General features: G+C 42.2%; 1 protein-coding gene across 3 annotated transcripts in view; it reads right to left on the reverse strand.

Moving 5' to 3' along the window:
- Positions 1-4,937: 4,937 nt before the first annotated feature.
- The window catches only part of PDS5B (PDS5 cohesin associated factor B), a 234,946-nt gene continuing 220,480 nt past the window's right edge, over positions 4,938-19,403 (reverse strand). The window contains exons 29-34 of one of the 3 annotated variants that reach the window (XR_013224069.1): positions 16,694-16,756; positions 16,318-16,463; positions 11,142-12,471; positions 8,902-9,216; positions 6,088-6,226; positions 4,938-5,732 (exon numbers count right to left, since the gene is read on the reverse strand). Coding sequence is in view for 2 of the 3 variants with exons in the window: in XM_077298241.1 (XP_077154356.1) it covers positions 5,703-5,732; positions 6,088-6,226; positions 8,902-9,000; positions 11,917-12,477; positions 16,318-16,463; positions 16,694-16,756 (1,038 nt within the window). In the remaining variant the exon portion in view is untranslated. Of the gene's footprint in view, positions 5,733-6,087; positions 6,227-8,901; positions 9,217-11,141; positions 12,478-16,317; positions 16,464-16,693; positions 16,757-19,403 lie in introns of all 3 variants that reach the window. The other 2 variants (XM_077298241.1, XM_077298242.1) reach the window with 2 other exon arrangements.

The following is a 19,403-nucleotide window of genomic DNA, read 5'->3' on the forward strand; positions in this document are numbered from 1 at the left end:
CACACCTAACTAGAGATACGGTTCGATGTATGCAAAAACCGTGTGTGCAGTGGTCTCTTCATGCATTCCATACCAGCTACTCAAGGGGGGTCTCTCTACTGATACACAAGGAGGTTAGATGGGAGGCCAAGGAGGCACGGCGAGATCCTGAGGGCCGCTTTGTCTTTGTGCATGCATTTATCAACTCGCGTGAATATGTGATATTGTGTTTATAACCCTCCCCCCGCCAACATGTCGGTTCTCCGTATGGCACTGGGCTTCTTAAAATATCCAGATGCCAATGTTATTTGTATGGGTGACTTTAATCTAGTCATGAATCATTCCGTGGATAGATTGAGACTGGATGACGCAACACCTGGGGAATCTTTACCTCAGACCCCCTCTCAACTGGCACTGTTTATGGACGGCACCGGTTGGCTAGACTTGTGGAGAATGGGCCACCCGGAGGTTAGGGGATATACCTGCCACTCGTCTACTAAGCAATCCTTATCTCGTATAGACTACATATTTGGGTCCAGTAGCTTGGCACTTTGGGTGGATAGTATTGAACACGGCAATAGGGGAATCTCGGACCATAGTCCGATTATTCTTAAACTTAAATACGGGCAGCCCAATAACAATAGATCCTGGAAATTGAACCCATTCTGGCTGAAATTAATAGACTCTAGCGACAGGACGATTGACCAGTTAAACTGTTTTATTTTAACACATCCGGAACCCCAGAATCTTGGTTTATTCTGGGATACCCTGAAGGCATATTTGAGGGGGTGTTTGTCCTCTACAATTTCTTACATCAAAAGAGTAACGGCGAGGGAGGATGATGAGATAGAGCGGCGACTGAAGGACTCAGAGGCCACATATATAGCTGATTAGATTAGTAGTAACAGTGTTGAATGGCTTACTTCCCAGAGGTTGTATACCGAACATGCAGACACTAAGTCGAAACGCAAATTATTCTTCACCCGTCAGTCCTACTTTGAACTGGGGATTCAGGCCAGTACACTCCTAGCTTTCTTAGTACGCCAATACAACACCTCCAACACAATATTACAGATCCGTATACCTGATGGCTCATTAGTGCCCTCGACCTCTACTGCCGAGATACTCCAGTGTTTTCACGATTATTATAACTCATTATACAAATCTAGCAGCGGTCTTGATGTATTTGAATGTTTGGACTACTTATCAGACATAACGTTCCCCTCACTGAGCCCATCCCAACAAGCCTTCATGGAGGCTGAGTTTACTTTGGAGGAGGTGGAACATGCTATAGCGGATATGGCTACCGGGAAGGTCCCGGGACCTGATGGATTTCCCATTGAATTATATAGGAAATACCGAGATAAGTTAGCGCATCTGCTATTGAAAGTACTCAGAGAAATATGGAGGGGAGAGTCAGTGCCTGAAACGTTTTATGATGCCAACATTATTGTGCTCAGGAAGGAGGGGAAGGATCCTCTAGATTGTGGATCGTATCGACCAATATCTTTAGTGAATGTGGATTATAAAATCTTTACTAAATTCTGGCTACCAGGCTGAATACGATTATATTAGATCTTATACACCTGGACCAGACTGGTTTTATGCCGGGGAAAAGTACTTCCATCAATATCAGGCGGGTACAGTCGGTCATCCAATATAGCTCTCTGGAGTCAGATAATAAGTGGGCATTGGCATCGTTGGATGCGGCTAAGGCTTTCGATTCCCTTGAGTGGTCCTTCCTCTCTGCATGTTTACGGAGGTACGGTTTTGGAGACAAATTTCTGAGAGGGATAGGTACATTATATGCGAAACCCAGGGCGCGTATGGTTTTGAATGCCTCTATATCTGAACCCTTTTCTCTGCATGGGAGAACTCGCCAGGGATGCCCTCTTTCCCCGGCTCTATTTGCCCTGGCGATAGAGGCCTTGGCAATACGGATGAGGTCCTCTATAGACATTAAAGGGATACACATTGCAGATCGAGTGGACACTATTGATCTTTATGCTGACGACATGGTGGTGTTTATGGATCAAACAGAGGATACGCTACCAAAACTAATAACGATGATAGATAAATTCAGCAAATGCTCCGGTCTTTATATAAATTGGGATAAATCTGTCCTGATGCCTCTCTCTCATACCCCAACATCATGCCTCGAGAGTCTCTCGTTGTTGCCCATCGTTTCCAGTTTAAAATATTTGGGAATACATATGTCTCAACGTAGTCAACTTGATTTACAACTTAATATTTACCCATTATTATATTTGGTTAAATCCAAATTTGCTACCTGGGATAGGCTCCCACTCTCTGTGGCTGGCCGTATAAATCTGATCAAAATGATATTGCTCCCCAAATTAAGTTACTGCTTTCAACATAGTGCTGTCCCAATACCTAAATCTTTCTTTGCGACTCTAAACTCCCTTACTTCATCCTTCGTATGGGGAAAGACTAGGCCTAAACTTAAGCTATCTACTCTACAGAGACCCAAGCAGGGGGGCGGGGCGGCCTTGCCAGACTTCTACCTATATTATCTTGCCGGGCAGGCTAAAATGATAAATAAATGGATGCCCAATAACTCTCTCCCCAACTCTGAGAGCCATTTGCTTTATTCAACCCGAATTGATTGTCCACTGGGATTTTTGGAGCTGGAGAGGGTTGGTGTTCCTCGTCTGCTACCTCTGCTCCGATTGGCACGATCAATATGGAGGCAAATTAAAAAAATAATTAAATTTGTTGACATAGCAACGGAAATGCCATTGTGGAATAACAGTTATTTTCCGGAATTATTGGGCCACCCGTCCACAAAATTTTGGATATCACATGGTGTTCTCTCGGTGGGTAATATACATAACCAGGGGATTTTTATCTCCTTTGAACAATTACAAAATACTTATAATATCCCGAGGTCTCAATTTTTCCGCTATCTGCAACTAAGATCAGCTTTTCAATCGCACATACGGAATATGGGTAATGGTCGTGCTATTTCATCCTTACCATTAATAGGAATTCTCAACTCACAAGGTCCTCAAGGACTTATTTCCTCTTTATACACCTATCTATTATCCATGGGAGGGGAGTCTATTATAAACTCTATCAAGGGGAAATGGGAGGGGCTTCTTCCAGATACACTGGGGGAAGAATGGGACGATATTCTGGAATCCCCAACTAAAGTTTCCCCGTCAATTAATAATAGGATGACTCAATTGTAAATTATATACCAATCCTATTTGACCCCGATTCGTCTTTTTAAAATGGGTCGTCTCCCTTCGTCAGATTGTTTGAGGTGTCATTCCAGTAATGCGGATTTTATTCATATGATTTGGAAATGTCCTGTTATTTTTCATTATTGGAAGGAGATGACGACATTATTGACATCCGTATTGTCGATTCCTGTCCCACTCGAGCCATTGGCTTGTTTATTTGGGGTGTGGGATGCGGAAACATGGGATCATTGTACTGGAATTTTTCTGCGGGAGGCACTGTTTATGGCGCGAAAGGTACTGGCGCTGCGGTGGATGGGTGGTTCTTGTCCATCTCTTAGAATATGGGTTGATTTGGTTAATTCAATTATCCCGTACGAGCGTACGTTGTATCAGAATAGAGTTTGTCCAGATAAATTTGAGAAAATATGGGGGAGATGGAACTCCTCCTATCATACTCTATAAGTCGTAACAATTTAATATACATGTAAGAAGTGGGGCTCGTGGCTCTGGAGGCATTACTTACAAGGTGGAATTTATACGAAACTCTCCTTTTTGGCGGTGTTTTATGTTTTATTAGTAGTTAATGTAGGTAAGGTTACAGAATAAGATACCAATAATTAACATGCACCGTTTGTTACTTTTGTAATATTTCAGATGTGACAATGCATAACAATTATCTGCATTTCATGTTATAATGGATAATGATGAACGCAAATGCAAATGCGTGTATGCTTTATTATTCTGCAATTAATAAACGAATTAAAAAAAAAAAAAAAAAAAAGAAAAGAATAGGGAGAGGCCTGAAAGTGATAATATGGCCGCAACACAGACCTGATCCCAATATCATCCAGTCTGTCTGGTGAAATGATATTTTGGCTGGATAAAAAAAATCATTCTAGTCATCGCATCGACCTGTGTAAACAGGCTGCCAAAAACAATGGCGGCCTATATGCACTATTAAACATATTGTGAGGACGTTAAGGCCTTGCTCCAATCGTCCTCTGATAGGGTATTACTGTCCTCCATTTTGGCCTCAACCACCACTGAATAAATTATTACAGATAATTCAATGAGCATACGGAGTGGGGGTCGGCCTGTGTAAACAGGCTATTGAAGGACCGTTGATTAAACAAGTTGTGGGTCAGTGTTCGTTTATTGCCGAGAATTGTGTAATGTAAACCGACAATTAGTGCACTGAATTATGTTTATCATGTTCGTATCAATCTAAAATCAGAAAAGTGATTGTTAAAGCAAACAACTTCATTTATCAAAAATCCTCAATGTTTTCAAGAATGGAGGATTTTTTCTTCTGTACAGCTATTGACAATTGTCTAGGTTAGTGGCCAGTGCTACAGTCTATCAGTGGCAGCCAGTCTCCTAGGCAAGGAGTGCAGCTGGCTTGATCGCTAGGCCTGGTCAGCATAATTGCACATACTCTATTCCGATGCAGAGGAAAGACTGCCTAATCTTGTAGCATGGAGGAGAACAGAAAGTTAGGCTAGTAGTGCGGGCATGCCACTGGTACGAATTGTCAATCATAAGAATCCATGGGCCTATGAAGTGGTGCACTACTCTAGACCGAACATGGGAATAACCCTTTTACCATTGGTGTCACTTACTTTCCACCTCTAACGCTTCTGAGCAGTCTTACAATGTCAAGCAAAGTTTACCTCTACCTAAACAGAGGTACAATTCTAGGAGCCCAATAATGCACCAAATGAAAATGCAAATTACAACAAACTAGAGACGGGATAAAATAGGTAGCGTCTTTAATACATTATTTTCATAGCACAGACACTTTTAAAAATTATAATAGTTTAAAGTTGTTTTTTTTTTTTTTTTTCCATACAGTTTTGCAATGCCACAATACAGCCAGCCAGGTCTGGCAACAATACTGAGGTGAAAAATGACAGCAATCTAACCAGGTCAGGTTGTGTCACCCTATTGAACATCAGGTTTCGGAATAACAAAAAATAACGAAAACCCAAAGAAAAAAAAAAAAAAAGAATGAAAACATCGAGGGGAGCACCATGAAAGACCAAAAAATGTGGTCAAGAGTTCACAGAGCATTAAATAATTGAAAGTTGAAAGACCCTTTGACTTACAACAAAACCATGTCAGAATAAAATATGACACTTTCCATAATGATTTCATTCACAGTAAAAGGCCAAAGAAATTACTACACACACAATGGCAAATATTGCTTCATTTTCATCCGTCATATTGGAAATTCAGATGGCCATCCATTTTTTTTTGTCAGTTAAAGCAGCAAAATAAAAGCTATACAAGCACTTTATGAAGCATAAAAAAGAACTATGTACAGATTTAAGGTCTACATGTCCAGCACACGGTACAAACCACACAAAATATCCACAGCGAATGATAAACAATTGTGGCTGGAGTTGCAGGGGTATGAAATCCATTCTCGTTGTCAGTGCATGGCCCCACTGTGTACATGAACAGCCCCAGTCCTTTTTCATCATCTACATCTCTTCCAAGACAGCTGTGTTTGTTCCTTCATCGTTTTTTAGCAGATCGACGCCGTACCTATGATCAGATTAAAATTAATCATTTGTAACCTGCACACAGCTCAATAATTATAGTTGCTGAAACACCAAAAAGTATTGTTCGGTGACGTTGTACCAATTCAAGTCGTATAAAAGCAAACCGTATTCAATAATTAATATGTATGTACAATTATATCGTGAGGCAAATTTGGTGGCCACTTCACCAATTTTACAGGGAAAAAAACAATTACAGTGAGTTTCTTAAAGGGATTCTCCCATTATAAAAAAGATCACCAGGATATGCCATCACTTTATGACCAGTTGGGGTCCGACCTGTGACACCGACATTCATAGATGGACAACCATTATGAAATGCCAATACGCTTTGAACTTACAGGTGCAGGTGTAACTTCTTCCTCATTTGAATCCTCTTCCCGAGATGCATCACTAAAAGCTGGGCTATTGTGAGATACATCCATTTCTTCATCTGAATCGGGCTCTTTACTTATGACTTTTCGCGGCCGACCTACATTACTAAAAAGGTTGACATGCAAAAGTAAAAAGGTTGGGATTTCCTATCATGCCAAACAAGCACAACAATCTGACAGAACTTCCAGAACGCTTATGTATGAATCGTATGCTATAGTCCTGTATACATTCTATCATCTAAAGGGGTTGTATGACACTTGTTTTCTAGGCTTGGACCATTCTAAAGCAATAAAATAGAGGCACATTCACTATCCAGCGCTTCTGTGGATCTATTGCAGGCTGCTCCAAAAGGCAACAGTACGATCACTAGACTAGACTGTACGATCAGATGACTAGAAGAACGCATCAACAGAGAAACATCCGATGACGGGATCTTCTTATCATTCGACTGCAGCAGCTGACCTGTTTACTTCCGAAAGGGTGCAGACATCACTTTTGGGGCCGGTACAAACCTCTGTAGGGGCCTGCTCTGGATCCACAGAGGTGTTGATTCTGCTTGTATTAAAATCATCCATGCTTAAATTAAGAAAAGGAATTCAGTGTCGGACTGCCACTCTATAGCTACAAAAAGGATTTAAAGCAGGCATGTCAAACTCAGGGTACCCCGAGGGCCACATGAGTAACAAGAGGTTGTTGCGAGGGCCGCACACAGCAGCTAATGTCACACACGTATTGTAACAGCAGTCATGAAAACAAGATATGAAACAGTAATATGTAACAGCAACATATATTTGCAGTGCGCAACAGCAACTAATATATTTAACAAAAATACAGCAATTAAAAACTAAACATTTATTTGCTATCATTTTTTTCAATCATTAGTGTTTTGTCCTGAGGCTTGACAATTTTCTTTTTCTTATTGTTGGGGGCGCATTGGCCATTTTATAATCAGAGTTTTCTGTGAAGAAAATTATCTGTTTACAAACTTTGCAAACACTGGATTTCTCTAGTCTAGCCTAAGCACACAGGTTGCCAAAATGCAGTCCCCAGATGCTGTCGTTAAATCAAAATGGAGCAGTTCTGCCGGTACATATAGTAACGACTCCCCCAGCAGGTTTTATACAGATGGAGCTGTTCCACTGGAATATAGTATCCCCCATAAGGATCTGATCCTCCAGAGACACAAGGACCCCCATAATACAGGGATCTACTTCTCCGCATACACAGGACCCATATAATACAAGGCTCTGCTTTTCCATTGTCACAGGGCCCCATGGATCAGATCCTGGTACTATTATGGGGGTGTCTGTGTCAGACTGGAGGAGCAGATCCTCTGGTATTATGGGGGTCCCTATATTTCTGGAGGTGGAAGTACCAGGATCTTATCCTCCACCTCCAGAAATATAGGGACCCCCATAATACAAGAGGATCTGCTCCTCCAGTCTGACACAGACACCCCCATAGTACAAGGATCTGCTCCTCCAGTCCTACACACCGTCCCCCTATGCAGCAGGCAGGTTTCAGAGTCAGACTTCAGCTCCACCCGGTCCCCGTGGCCGCGGTCTGGAGCACGCCACTTACCACCGGCACCGACGACGTCACCTGGACTCTCCAACCACAAACTGAACACACAGCGAGTGAGACAGTGACGACGCAACGACCGTGAGTGACGGCGAATTAACTGAAGCAGCCTGTCCCACGCTCAGTGACGGCAGCCGCTGCTGGAGCTTCCCTGATGCGGAAGTGCCAGCGGCGGTCAGTGCCTCTCAGCGGTTGTCAGGGTCCAGGGCACACGCAGGGACAGGACTCTTGTTGTCTCTCTCACTAGTCACGGTCATATGCAGGGATATGGGCCAATGAATGAAGAGCCGGAAGTGCTGATCGTGAAGTTTTGAGCATCTGCGGATCAGCCTATTTGTGAAGTTTGAGACTTTTGTGCGGGCCGCAGATATGCCTGTAAAGGGCCGCATGCGGCCCGCAGGACGCGTGTTTGACATGCCTGATTTAAAGCGAAGAAAAACAGTGCATCGAATTTTAGACCTTTTAAGGCTATGTGCACACGTTGCGGATTAGGCTTAGGAATTTCCTCTCCTGGCAGAAAACGCACCTGCGTTTTTTTGTGCGTTTCCGCAGCGTTTTTGCTGCGGTTTTCTTGCGGATTTGCTGCGTTTTTTACCCCTGCGATTTTCTATAATGGAATGGATACAAAAACGCTGCAGATTCACAAAATAGAAGTGACATGCTACTTCTTTTAAACCGCAGCGTTTCCGCAGCGGATTTTCCGCAACGTGTGCACAGCATTTTTTCTCATCGATTTACATTGTACTGTAAATCAATTGCGGATCTGCAGCGTTTCTGCACTGCAAAAAACGCTGCTGATCCGCAGAGAATCCGCAACGTGTGCACATACCCTTAGACAAACCCTAAAGAAAGTGGTCAACTTCATTTACTCACATGCCAACATTTCTTCAGTTGAAATTGAGTTGTCCAACCTTGGGGACAATTATTTTTTACTTAAATGCATATATTTGTATTTTTTTTTTCTTACAGTTTTGCTTTTACAACCTCTTTGCAAATTCCACTTTGATGTGGTCTCAGATGTGGTGTCAGAATGAGGTCACTGAATGATTTTCAGGTAACTTATTTTGTAGCCAGCAAAAGATTATAGAAGACAAACTGAAAAATGTTTAATGATGCCCTATAACAAAAATGTTATATCATTTTTATCATCAAATGCATTTCAATTACGGAGTGTGGGGGTGAGAGGTTGAATAAATTACCCTTTCTTTTCCTGTGCTGGGCGATTTTTGGGTGGCCTGCCTCGTCTTTTCTGTGGTGTACTTTGAGGTGTCTCCAAAGTTGATTCTGACTGGTCAGATCTAAAAGAAAGTTGCTTATTAGTACCATCGTATCATGGAGCACAAGTGTAAGACTATGTTCTGTTCTTAGAGAGTTTAATCATTTTTTTTAGCATAATTTATTAAAAGCCGCCTCAAAAGCTGCTTAAAAAAATGCTTGAAAGACTTGCATTTATTTTAATGATAATCTACTTTTGCAAGCACTTTCCTTTTCCCTCTTCAGGTTTTGAAAAACACCTGGTGGAAAAAACAAAGTGCATCCCACTTCTTTGAATCCAGTCTTAAATCCAGTCCAAATTTGACACATCAATTCCAAAAAACAAAACAAAAAAAAAACACTTGGAGGTAAGGAGGGAAACTAAAGAGACACTCCCAGGGCCTTTTTTGTGCCAAATCTGCATATATAGAGTAATGTGGATACATTAATATGCTCACAAATAGTCGTATTCCACAATTTCCAGCGCCGCTCCAGTCAGTCTCTATGGTCTCTACTCTATGGTCTCTATGCGTGAGCTGGAAGTCTTTCACAATGTACGCCTATGATATGACATAGTTCTGATGCTCCATTGACTTACGTTGTAAAAGCCACTTCCAGCTCACGCACATAGACCACCGTGATCCGGCAAAAGTTGGAGGAGTCATCACGTGACCCAAAAGAGGACCGAAGCCGCGCTGGAAACAGGGGAAGATGACAATTGGAGATGATATTATTGCCCTTACAGTACAGGCAAAAAGTTTGGACACACCTTCTCATTTAAAGATTTTTCTGTACTTTCATGACTATGAAAATTGTACATTCACACTGAAGGCTTCAAAACTATGAATTAACACATGTGGATTTATAAACTTAACAAAAGTGTGAAAAAACTGAAATTATGTCTTATATTCTAGGTTCTTCAAAGGAGCCACCTTTTGCTTTGATGACTGCTTTGCACACTCTTGGCATTCTCTTGATGAGCTTCAAGAGGCAGTCACCGGGAATGGTTTTCACTGCACAGGTGTGCCCTGTCAGGTTTAATAAGTGGGATTTCTTGCCTTATAAATGGGGTTGGGACCATCAGTTGTGTTGTGTAGAAGTCTGGTGGATACACAGCTCATAGTCCTACTGAATAGACTGTTAGAATTTGTATTATGGCAAGAAAAAAGCAGCTAAGTAAAGAAAAACGAGTGGCCATCATTACTTTAAGAAATGAAGGTCAGTCAGTCCAAAAAATTGGGAAAACTTTGAAAGTGTCCCCAAGTGCAGTGGCAAAAACCATCAAGCGCTACAAAGAAACTGGCTCACATGAGGACCGCCCCAGGAAAGGAAGACCAAGAGTCACCTCTGCATCTGAGGATAAGTTTATCCGAGTCACCAGCCTCAGAAATCGCAGGTTAACAGCAGCTCAGATTAGAGACCAGGTCAATGCCACAGAGTTCTAGCAGCAGACACATCTCTACAACAACTGTTAAGGGGAGACCTTGTGCAGCAGGCCTTCATGGTAAAATAGCTGCTAGGAAACCACTGCTAAGGACAGGCAACAAGCAGAAGAAGACTTGTTTGGGCTTAAGAACACAAGGAATGGACATTAGACCAGAGTAAATCTGTGCTTTGGTCTGATGAGTCCAAATTTGAGATCTTTGGTTCCAACCACCGTGTCTTTGTGCAATGCAGAAAAGGTGAACGGATGGATTCTACATGCCTGGTTCCCACCGTGAAGCATGGAGGAGGAGGTGTGATGGTGTGGGGGTGCTTTGCTGGTGACATTGTTGGGGATTTATTCAAAATTGAAGGCATACTGAACCAGCATGGCTACCACAGCATCTTGCAGCGGCATGCTATTCCATCCGGTTTGCGTTTAGTTGGACCATCATTTATTTTTGAACAGAACAATTACCCCAAACACACCTCCAGGCCGTGTAAGGGCTATTTGACCACAAAGGAGAGTGATGGGGTGCTACGCCAGAAGACCTGGCCTCCACAGTCACCAGACCTGAACCCAATCGAGATGGTTTGGGGTGAGCTGGACCGCAGAGTGAAGGCAAAAGGGCCAACAAGTGCTAAGCATCTCTGGGAACTCCTTCAAAATTGTTGGAAGACCATTCCCGGTGATTACCTCTTGAAGCTCATCAAGAGAATGCCAAGAGTGTGCAAAGCAGTCATCAAAGCAAAAGGTGGCTACTTTGAAGAACCTAGAATATAAGACATAATTTCAGTTGTTTCACACTTTTTTGTTAAGTATATAATTCCACATGTGTTAATTCATAGTTTTGATGCCTTCAGTGTGAATGTACAATTTTCAGAGTCATGGAAATACAGAAAATTCTTTAAATGAGAAGGGGTGTACAAACTTTTGGTCTGTACTGTACATAACACTATACAGGTTTAGAAAACAAGACATTTAATGGGAGTGCTTCTTTAGATTAAGAAAAGAAAAAAAAAATCAACGTTACTTTCAAACACACATCAGGGGGAAAAAAATAAACACAGACATTTGCTGAACTTGAGCCTATAAATTTTTCAGTGCCTCAAAACCACTGTCTGAATATCTCCTAAGGCTACACGTGGCACATTTCAATGAATCCGCTTAGATTTCACAACTAAATATCCATGTGTTACACAGCGATTTTGCTGTGCAGTCACCATAGATGTCCACTTTGTATATTAAATGCTATTAAGATCATTATTTCTGCAACAGAATGCGCATGATGTGGATTTGACAATCAAAACATGCTTACTATAAGTTTATGCTATATGTGGATGGCGTCCTCTAAACCATTTAAAGGCTTTGTACTGTAATTTGCTCTGCATTTCTGCCACATCTGAACTGAGTACAATGGGAACAAGCAGTGAACTCAAGATAAAATCATGAAAGTGATATTGCAGTATGATAGACACCCAAACTTAAGACCTACCCACAATTAATTCAACCAGAATTCTAAAACATTTCCACTTACTTCTGTGCGGCTTTTCGAGGTCCCTTTGCTGCACCCCTGCCTTTTTTCTTCTGTTCTACATTTTCAGAATCTTGCTCTTCACTGATATGAAGTGCTTCCTCCTCATCCTCTTGGGAGTTTTCTATCGGGACAGCCTTTTTTCTACCTCTTCTGGCAGTCTTTGGTGCTGGCTCTTCTTTATTAGCAGTCACTCCCTTAGCAGATTTTGGTGGTCTTCCACGTCTTGCTTTTTTAGGTGGGCTATTCTGTTCATCTTCAAACTCGAGGAGGTCGTCTTTTAACCTTTTATCTGGCCACGGTTGGTCGTCTGACTCGGAAACAGCTGCTGCTCTCTTTCTACCTCGCTGGCCACCTCTGGGTTTTGATTCCTGAACAGATTTAGAGAGATCATCCATGCTTAAACTGTCCTCTTGATCTAGAAGAGATTGCTTTTTCCGCCCTCTCGGCTTATCTATGTCAGAGTCCTCTCTCTTATCACCTTTCTTCACTGACAACGGTGAAGACATCATTGAATAGTCTTCATTTTCACTCTGGTCAAGTTCGGTGCCGTCAAGTCTTTCCCTAAAATAAAAATAAAGATTACATTAACATATCATGCAGAGTCTAAGCTGTCAAGTGATAGGGATATTTTACTGCCCCTTTACAGGGTTCAAATGACCCAAGGGGTGTAAAACATTAACGAGGAAGAGAGCGCGCGAGGAAGAGAGCGCGCGAGGAAGAGAGCGCGCGAGCAAGAGAGCGCGCGAGCAAGAGAGCGCGCGAGCAAGAGAGCGCGCGAGCAAGAGAGCGCGCGAGCAAGAGAAAGAGCGAGCAAGAGAAAGAGCGAGCAAGAGAAAGAGCGAGCAAGAGAAAGAGCGAGCAAGAGAAAGAGCGAGCAAGAGAAAGAGCGAGCAAGAGAAAGAGCGAGCAAGAGAAAGAGCGAGCAAGAGAAAGAGCGAGCAAGAGAAAGAGCGAGCAAGAGAAAGAGCGAGCAAGAGAAAGAGCGAGCAAGATAAAGAGCGAGCGAGACAAACAGCGAGCGACAGAGAGCACAGCTTTCAGACTTTATGCGAATAAGGGCAGTCACACATTTTATCCCCTGCCCATAGTCAACACCATTTGGTAGATCCCTGTTCATGCTAACTGGCTTAATTGATAAAAGTAAGACTATTTTACACTTCTACATTCTTCCTTTTCAACGTTTTTTCTATACCTACCTAAAACTTCTGCAAATTACTGTATATTACTGTATATTTAAAAACATGGTATGCCTGAAAATCTTGAACTTTTATGCAAGAGGTATTCTGCATTTAAAGCTTTGCTGGGATCAGACTTTTCGAAAAATGCACGTGAACTCATGCTTATAGCAAAAAACGTTACGCTTTAATGTACAAGTTCAGCTGTTAAATTAAGTGGCATCATTAGGTGTACAATTTTAGAAAGCATTGAATATAGGGTCAGAATAGGATTTTTTTTTTGTTCATAATTTAGACATTATTTTGGTATGTCGAAAGTATGAACACGATCCTGGAATCTCTGGCAACATTAGGTTTTGTGTTTAAAGGGAATCTGTCACCTCTTTTTTTGCATATAAGCTGCAGCCACCGCCATTAGGGGCTTATCTACAGCATTCTGTAATGCGGTAGATCCTGTAATGCTGCGCAGGAGCTGCAACAGAAGCAAGGAAGAGGACCTCGTCGCATGAAGGTAGGAGGTACCGGAACCCGGACCACGACGCCCATCGGACCCAAGCCGAACCGGGACCGCCCATGGGTGAGTATAATCTAACTTGTTTTTCTTATCTTTCAGGTTACATCAGGGGCTTATCTACAGCATTACAGAATGCTGTAGATAAGCTCCTAATGGCTGTGGCAGAAGCTTATATGCAAAAAATGAGGTGACAGATTCCCTTTAAATACTGAAACTTTATAGCATGGTCTTAGCGCATTTTTTCAAATGTAAAAACTTTTAATAAGGACTTATGCTTGTGCTTCATTTTTAATTTGCACCTTTTCAAATTAACTACTCTTCTGTGTGCTTTTCTTTTTCTCGACAATGTGAACTGTGTTTTCCTTATCCAGATATTTTAGCCCAATTCCTCATTTGCGACTTTTCAAAATGTTCAAATTTTAGCGCAAAAGGAGTACTCCGGCACCATGCTGGAGTAGAATATCCGTGTAACTTTATTTTTGCACAATTGAATACTAAAGTGTAACATTTTAAAAGGATTGCACAAATTAATGTTGAAAAAAAGCTTTAAAAAAAAAAAGAAAAAGGATTTTTGGAACTCGCTGTAAAATCTCTTTCTTAAATCTTTCACTGGAGAACACAGGTAACCTTGGGTATATGCTGCTGTCAGTAGGATTGACACTTGGCAAAAAAAAGAATTGGCGCCTCATCTGCAGTAAACACCCACCGACTGTCACAAATCTCGTCAGTTAGTGAAAAAAACAGTAGGAGAAGCAACAACAAACCAACTATATACAGGCCACACAGAGGCCCATAGGCACAAAACCAGGGAGGGAGTTGTGTTCCCCAATAAAGAGATTTTATGGTGAGTACCAAAAATCCTTCTTTATCGCTTCATTGGGAGACACAGGTAACCATGGGACGTCCTAAAGCAGTACCAAGAGAGGAAACAGAATATTTTGGGGAGATTTCCGCTTGCAGCACCTTTCTACCCGAGCCGGTATCAGCTGAAGCCTAGGTAGGTACTCTGTAGAACTTTGCGAACGTGTGAAGGGATGACCAGGTAGCAGCTTTGCATATTTGGGTTGCAGAGGCCTGGTAGTCAACGACCCAGGAGGCTCCAACCGCCCGGGTGGAGTGAGCCCTCATTCCCAGAGGGGGGTGGTCTGTCAAATCCAGCGGGCAATGGAAGACTTGGAAGCTGCCTGCTCGGATACCCTTCTGATGGCCGTGATGGATACCAAAAAAGCAACCTTCCAGGAGAGGAGGGAAGATGTGATGTCCTGAATGGGTTTGAAGGGGGATAGCTGAAGAATGCTTAAAACTAGGTTAAGGTCCCACGGTTCCACAGGAGGGCGATACGGGTAAGGGTGTCCAATCTGAAGGCTCTGGTAACAGATGAATGTATTTTTCTTCCGGAGTGCTGTCTCGGACGGTGGCAGATGGTCCTGTCGCTCCATCCTGTAGCGATGCAGGTAACTCACAAAAAAAGGATCTGTGGCGTGTGTACAGCTGGCAAGACCACACGTGACGTCAGGAGTTACGTGATGGTGTACGGAGCGCAGTATGGACCACTCGCTTCCTACGTGTTTCGGAAATGCTCGGTTTCCTTCGTCAGGGTTTCCTTCATTGGCCAGGACAGCGCTCCAGAAGACATATACATTTAGCTGCTACTAACCTCCACTTTGTGGAGACTACCCACCAACATTTTAACCATCTTCACAAGAAATTGGACATTGGACAGTCCTTTCACCTGCCACACAGAGGTAATAACTTTACCATCAGCTGTCAGCTTACTGTCTGTGGAAAATTTGACTCTGCCCTTCTACCCTGTAGCCATTTGTATTAAACCCATAGCAATGTATATGTATTCATGATCATTCATGATATCCTAATAAGACTGCAAGTTATATCAATTAATATTGCAGGGGATATTACTTAGTGCAAAAAAGCTTGCATGTATATACTGTACATATTTCATTTTTGCATAAAATCTATCAGTCCTGCATGCCCCATTTTGAAGAAACCAGCACAAAAACGACAATGAATGCCACAAGGCAAAAAAAAAAAAAAAAAAGTAATTTGAAAATGCAAAGGATGAATTGGGGCTTTTTTTTGTATATCACAGTCAGCTATGCTCAATTTAAAGTTACAGATACAAAAATCTGTATATGCACAATTTCAATGATATTCACGCTTACTTAATGGAATTTGCCATCAGGACTAATGTGGCCAGTAATATGCAAGTCCTGGCTGCCATGTGACTACAGTACTATAAGGCTATGTGCACACGTCCGGAAAGTATGCAGAAATTTCCTGAGAAAATCCTGAGGTTTTCCGCACGCGTTTTTGTCACGTTTTTATCGCAAAATTTTGCGCGTTTTTTTCCTGAGGTTCCCAATGCAATAATATAGTGGGAAATCTGCTTAAAATCTGCAAAATTAATGAACATGCTACGTATTTTTCCGCGGAAAAAAACGCAACATGTGCACAAAAATTGCGGAAAACATTAAAAATGATGGGATGCTTAATGCATGCTTTTTTTAAGCCGCCGAAAAAACGCACAAAAAACGCGAAAAATCCGCAAATAATCCGGCACGTGCGCACATAGCCTAAAACTTCTGATACCTTGGAGCAAGGACTGGTAAAGGAGCAGCTATTTACATATACTCATCATCAGTCAGGGAAGATGTGAGCACATGGTAAAAAGATAGGATTGATATTGTTCCATACCTCCCTTTAATCCTCCCGGGAGAGCTTGGATTAGAGCCACTGCTTGCATTGCTGACAGTCTCCATTCTAGATGACTTGGACTGTGTTTGCTTCCCAGCTGAGGACAGTGGCTTGTTTACTGCACCAAGAACATTTGTGGACTTTGGCTGAAAACACACAAAAAAATCAATATAAATCAATTCAATAAAAACAAAATACAATATTCACCGAAACCTCAATATGGTTGATTATACAATAAACCATAAGACAAAATACTATAATACAACCTAATCCATTGCAGGGAGCATCAGACAGCAGCACAAAGGTCAGTCCTATTGGAGCGACTGGAATTACTATAATCATAATGTAGCAAAGTGACGATTACTCAATATCTCACCTTTCCAGGAGTGAAAAATGCTTTCATATCGGCAGGAAGATAATTTTTGGTGTTGCTAAAATTCTGTGGAAGAACCAAAGATACAAGATTAGACATGTACGACAGAACAAAGCTCCCAGCAAACATGGACCCCATTCACCAATAAAAGGCTAAAAGATGGTATGCAGACCCAAACCAGAGGCTGAGGATAAAAGAACATTTTATTCGACTGTATAGGAAAGCACCTCTCAAAAAAAAAAAAAAAAAAAAGTAAAAATGTCTGGAATACTTTTGTTTTACATTTGGGGCCTTGTGGTGGACGAATTTCAAGAGCTGATCAGGACTGTGGTCATTGGTCAAAAACCTCATGAACAAATATGCTGAACAGTAGATGCACACACAAAAGTTAAAGGAAGACGACATGTTTGCATGTGTAAAACCAAGATGTTATCAAACAGCTTGGGGATAAAGAAAACTTCAAAGCTCTTTACAGCATTGAAACAATTGATCCAATGCATCTAAAGGTACCGTCACACTAAACGATATCGCTAGCGATCCGTGACGTTGCAGCGTCCTCGCTAGCGATATCGTTTAGTTTGACACGCAGCAGCGATCAGGATCCTGCTGTGATGTCGCTGGTCGCTGAATAAAGTCCAGAACTTTATTTGGTCGTCCGATCGCTGTGTATCGTTGTGTTTGACACCAAAAGCAACGATACCAGCGATGTTTTACACTGGTAACCAGGGTAAACATCGGGTTACTAAGCGCAGGGCCGCGCTTAGTAACCCGATGTTTACCCTGGTTACCAGCGTAAAAGTAAAAAAAACAAACAGTACATGCTCACCTGCGCGTCCCCCAGCCTCTGCTTCCTGACACTGACTGAGCTCCGGCCCTGAAGTGAAAGTGAAAGCACAGCGGTGACGTCACCGCTGTGCTGTTAGGGCCGGAGCTCAGTCAGTGTCAGGAAGCAGAGGCTGGGGGACGCGCAGGTGAGTATGTACTGTTTGTTTTTTTACTTTTACGCTGGTAACCAGGGTAAACATCGGGTTACTAAGCACGGCCCTGCGCTTAGCAACCCGATGTTTACCCTGGTTACCCAGGGACCTCGGCATCGTTGGTCGCTGGAGAGCGGTCTGTGTGACAGCTCTCCAGCGATCAAACAGCGACGCTGCAGCGATCAGCATCGTTGTCGCTATCGCTGCAGCGTCGCTTAATGTGACGGTACCTTAAAGCAAAACATGAAGCAAACCAGTAGTTGGTCTCCATTTAGCCACTTAACTATCGCCCATACGCTTGAAAACAGCAGCCACTAAGGGCACTTATTCCCTCATCGCCCTTTTAAAAGGGCGATCGGGAGAGAGATGATGCCCCCCAAGACCCCACTGATAACTCCGACATTCCTGGGTCCTCCTTATCCATCCCGGTACCATCTTCCCGGGATAAAGAATAGCGGGCGCATGTGCAGTGCACACGCCAAGATCTGCCGGCCAATAGCCAGCAACAATAGGAAACTTTTCCTATTGGTTCCTTTTTATTTCTGTGATGAACCCTATCACAGTGATCAAAAGAAAAAATAGTAAATCAAATCCCCCTTTGTCACCTCCCTAGTTATAGAAAAATAATAAAAAATATATAGGTTTTTTTTTCCATTCTTTGCAGTTAGGGTTAGAATTGTTTTTTTTTTCTTCTAAAGTAAAAAAAAAAATCATAAGACAGCTAGTGTTGAGCACAAGTGCTCGCTACTCGAGTTTGCATCGGGTGCTCGGGTATGCACAGAGTATCGAGGATCCCCGCTTTTTTTGTTGGTAGGAGGGGGTGACTAAAAGATGTGAAACATGCTGGGCATGGACTTAAGCATGTCACTCACACACACGTAACTATATTCGGTGCACATCCGAACACCTGATGCAAACTGGAGTAATGTGCACTTGCGCTCAACACTAATGATGACATATTCAATATGATGACCTAATGTTATCAAATTCTGTGCCGTACATGTGGGTTCAAAATGCTCACTATACCCCTGGATAAAATACTTGAGGGGGTGTGGTTTCCAAAATGGGGTCACTTGTGGGGGGTTCCACAATCTAGTTGTCCAAATGTGACGTGACGTTCGCTAATTATTCCAGCAAATTTTACATTAAAAAAGTCAAACAGTTCTCCATCCCTTCTGAGCCCTGCCATGCGCCCAAACATTAGATTTACCCCACAAATAAGGTATCATCATGCTTTGAACCCTTCTAACTTCCTAACAAAAAAAAACAAAAAAATCTTTCAAAAATTGTGCTGATATAAAGTGGACATGTGGGAAATGTTATGTTACTGTGTGACATAACTCTCTGATTTAAGAGAATAAGAATTAAAAGTTTGAAAATTACATTTTCTAAATTTTTGCCAAATTTCCATTTTTTGGTCTTTCACAAATAAACACAAGTCATATTGAATACACTTTACCACTATCATGAAGTACAAAATGTCATGAAAAAAACAAACAAACATTCTCAGAATCAGTGGCATACGTTGAAGTGTTCCAGAGTTATTACCTCAAATTGACAGTGGCCAGAATAGTAAAATTTGGTTTGGTCATTAAGAGGTTAACCTAACCTGATATTTCTGATCTCACAGGATCAGACTGCACAGGGTGTGTGTGTAGTCGAATGCTGGCCACACAAACTAGACGGCTGTCGGCCAACAGTCATCTCGGCCAACTCCGATACACAGAAGCTCTGCG

Source organism: Ranitomeya variabilis, chromosome 3 (assembly GCF_051348905.1).
Source record: "Ranitomeya variabilis isolate aRanVar5 chromosome 3, aRanVar5.hap1, whole genome shotgun sequence".
In the NCBI taxonomy this organism is placed as follows: domain Eukaryota; kingdom Metazoa; phylum Chordata; class Amphibia; order Anura; family Dendrobatidae; genus Ranitomeya; species Ranitomeya variabilis.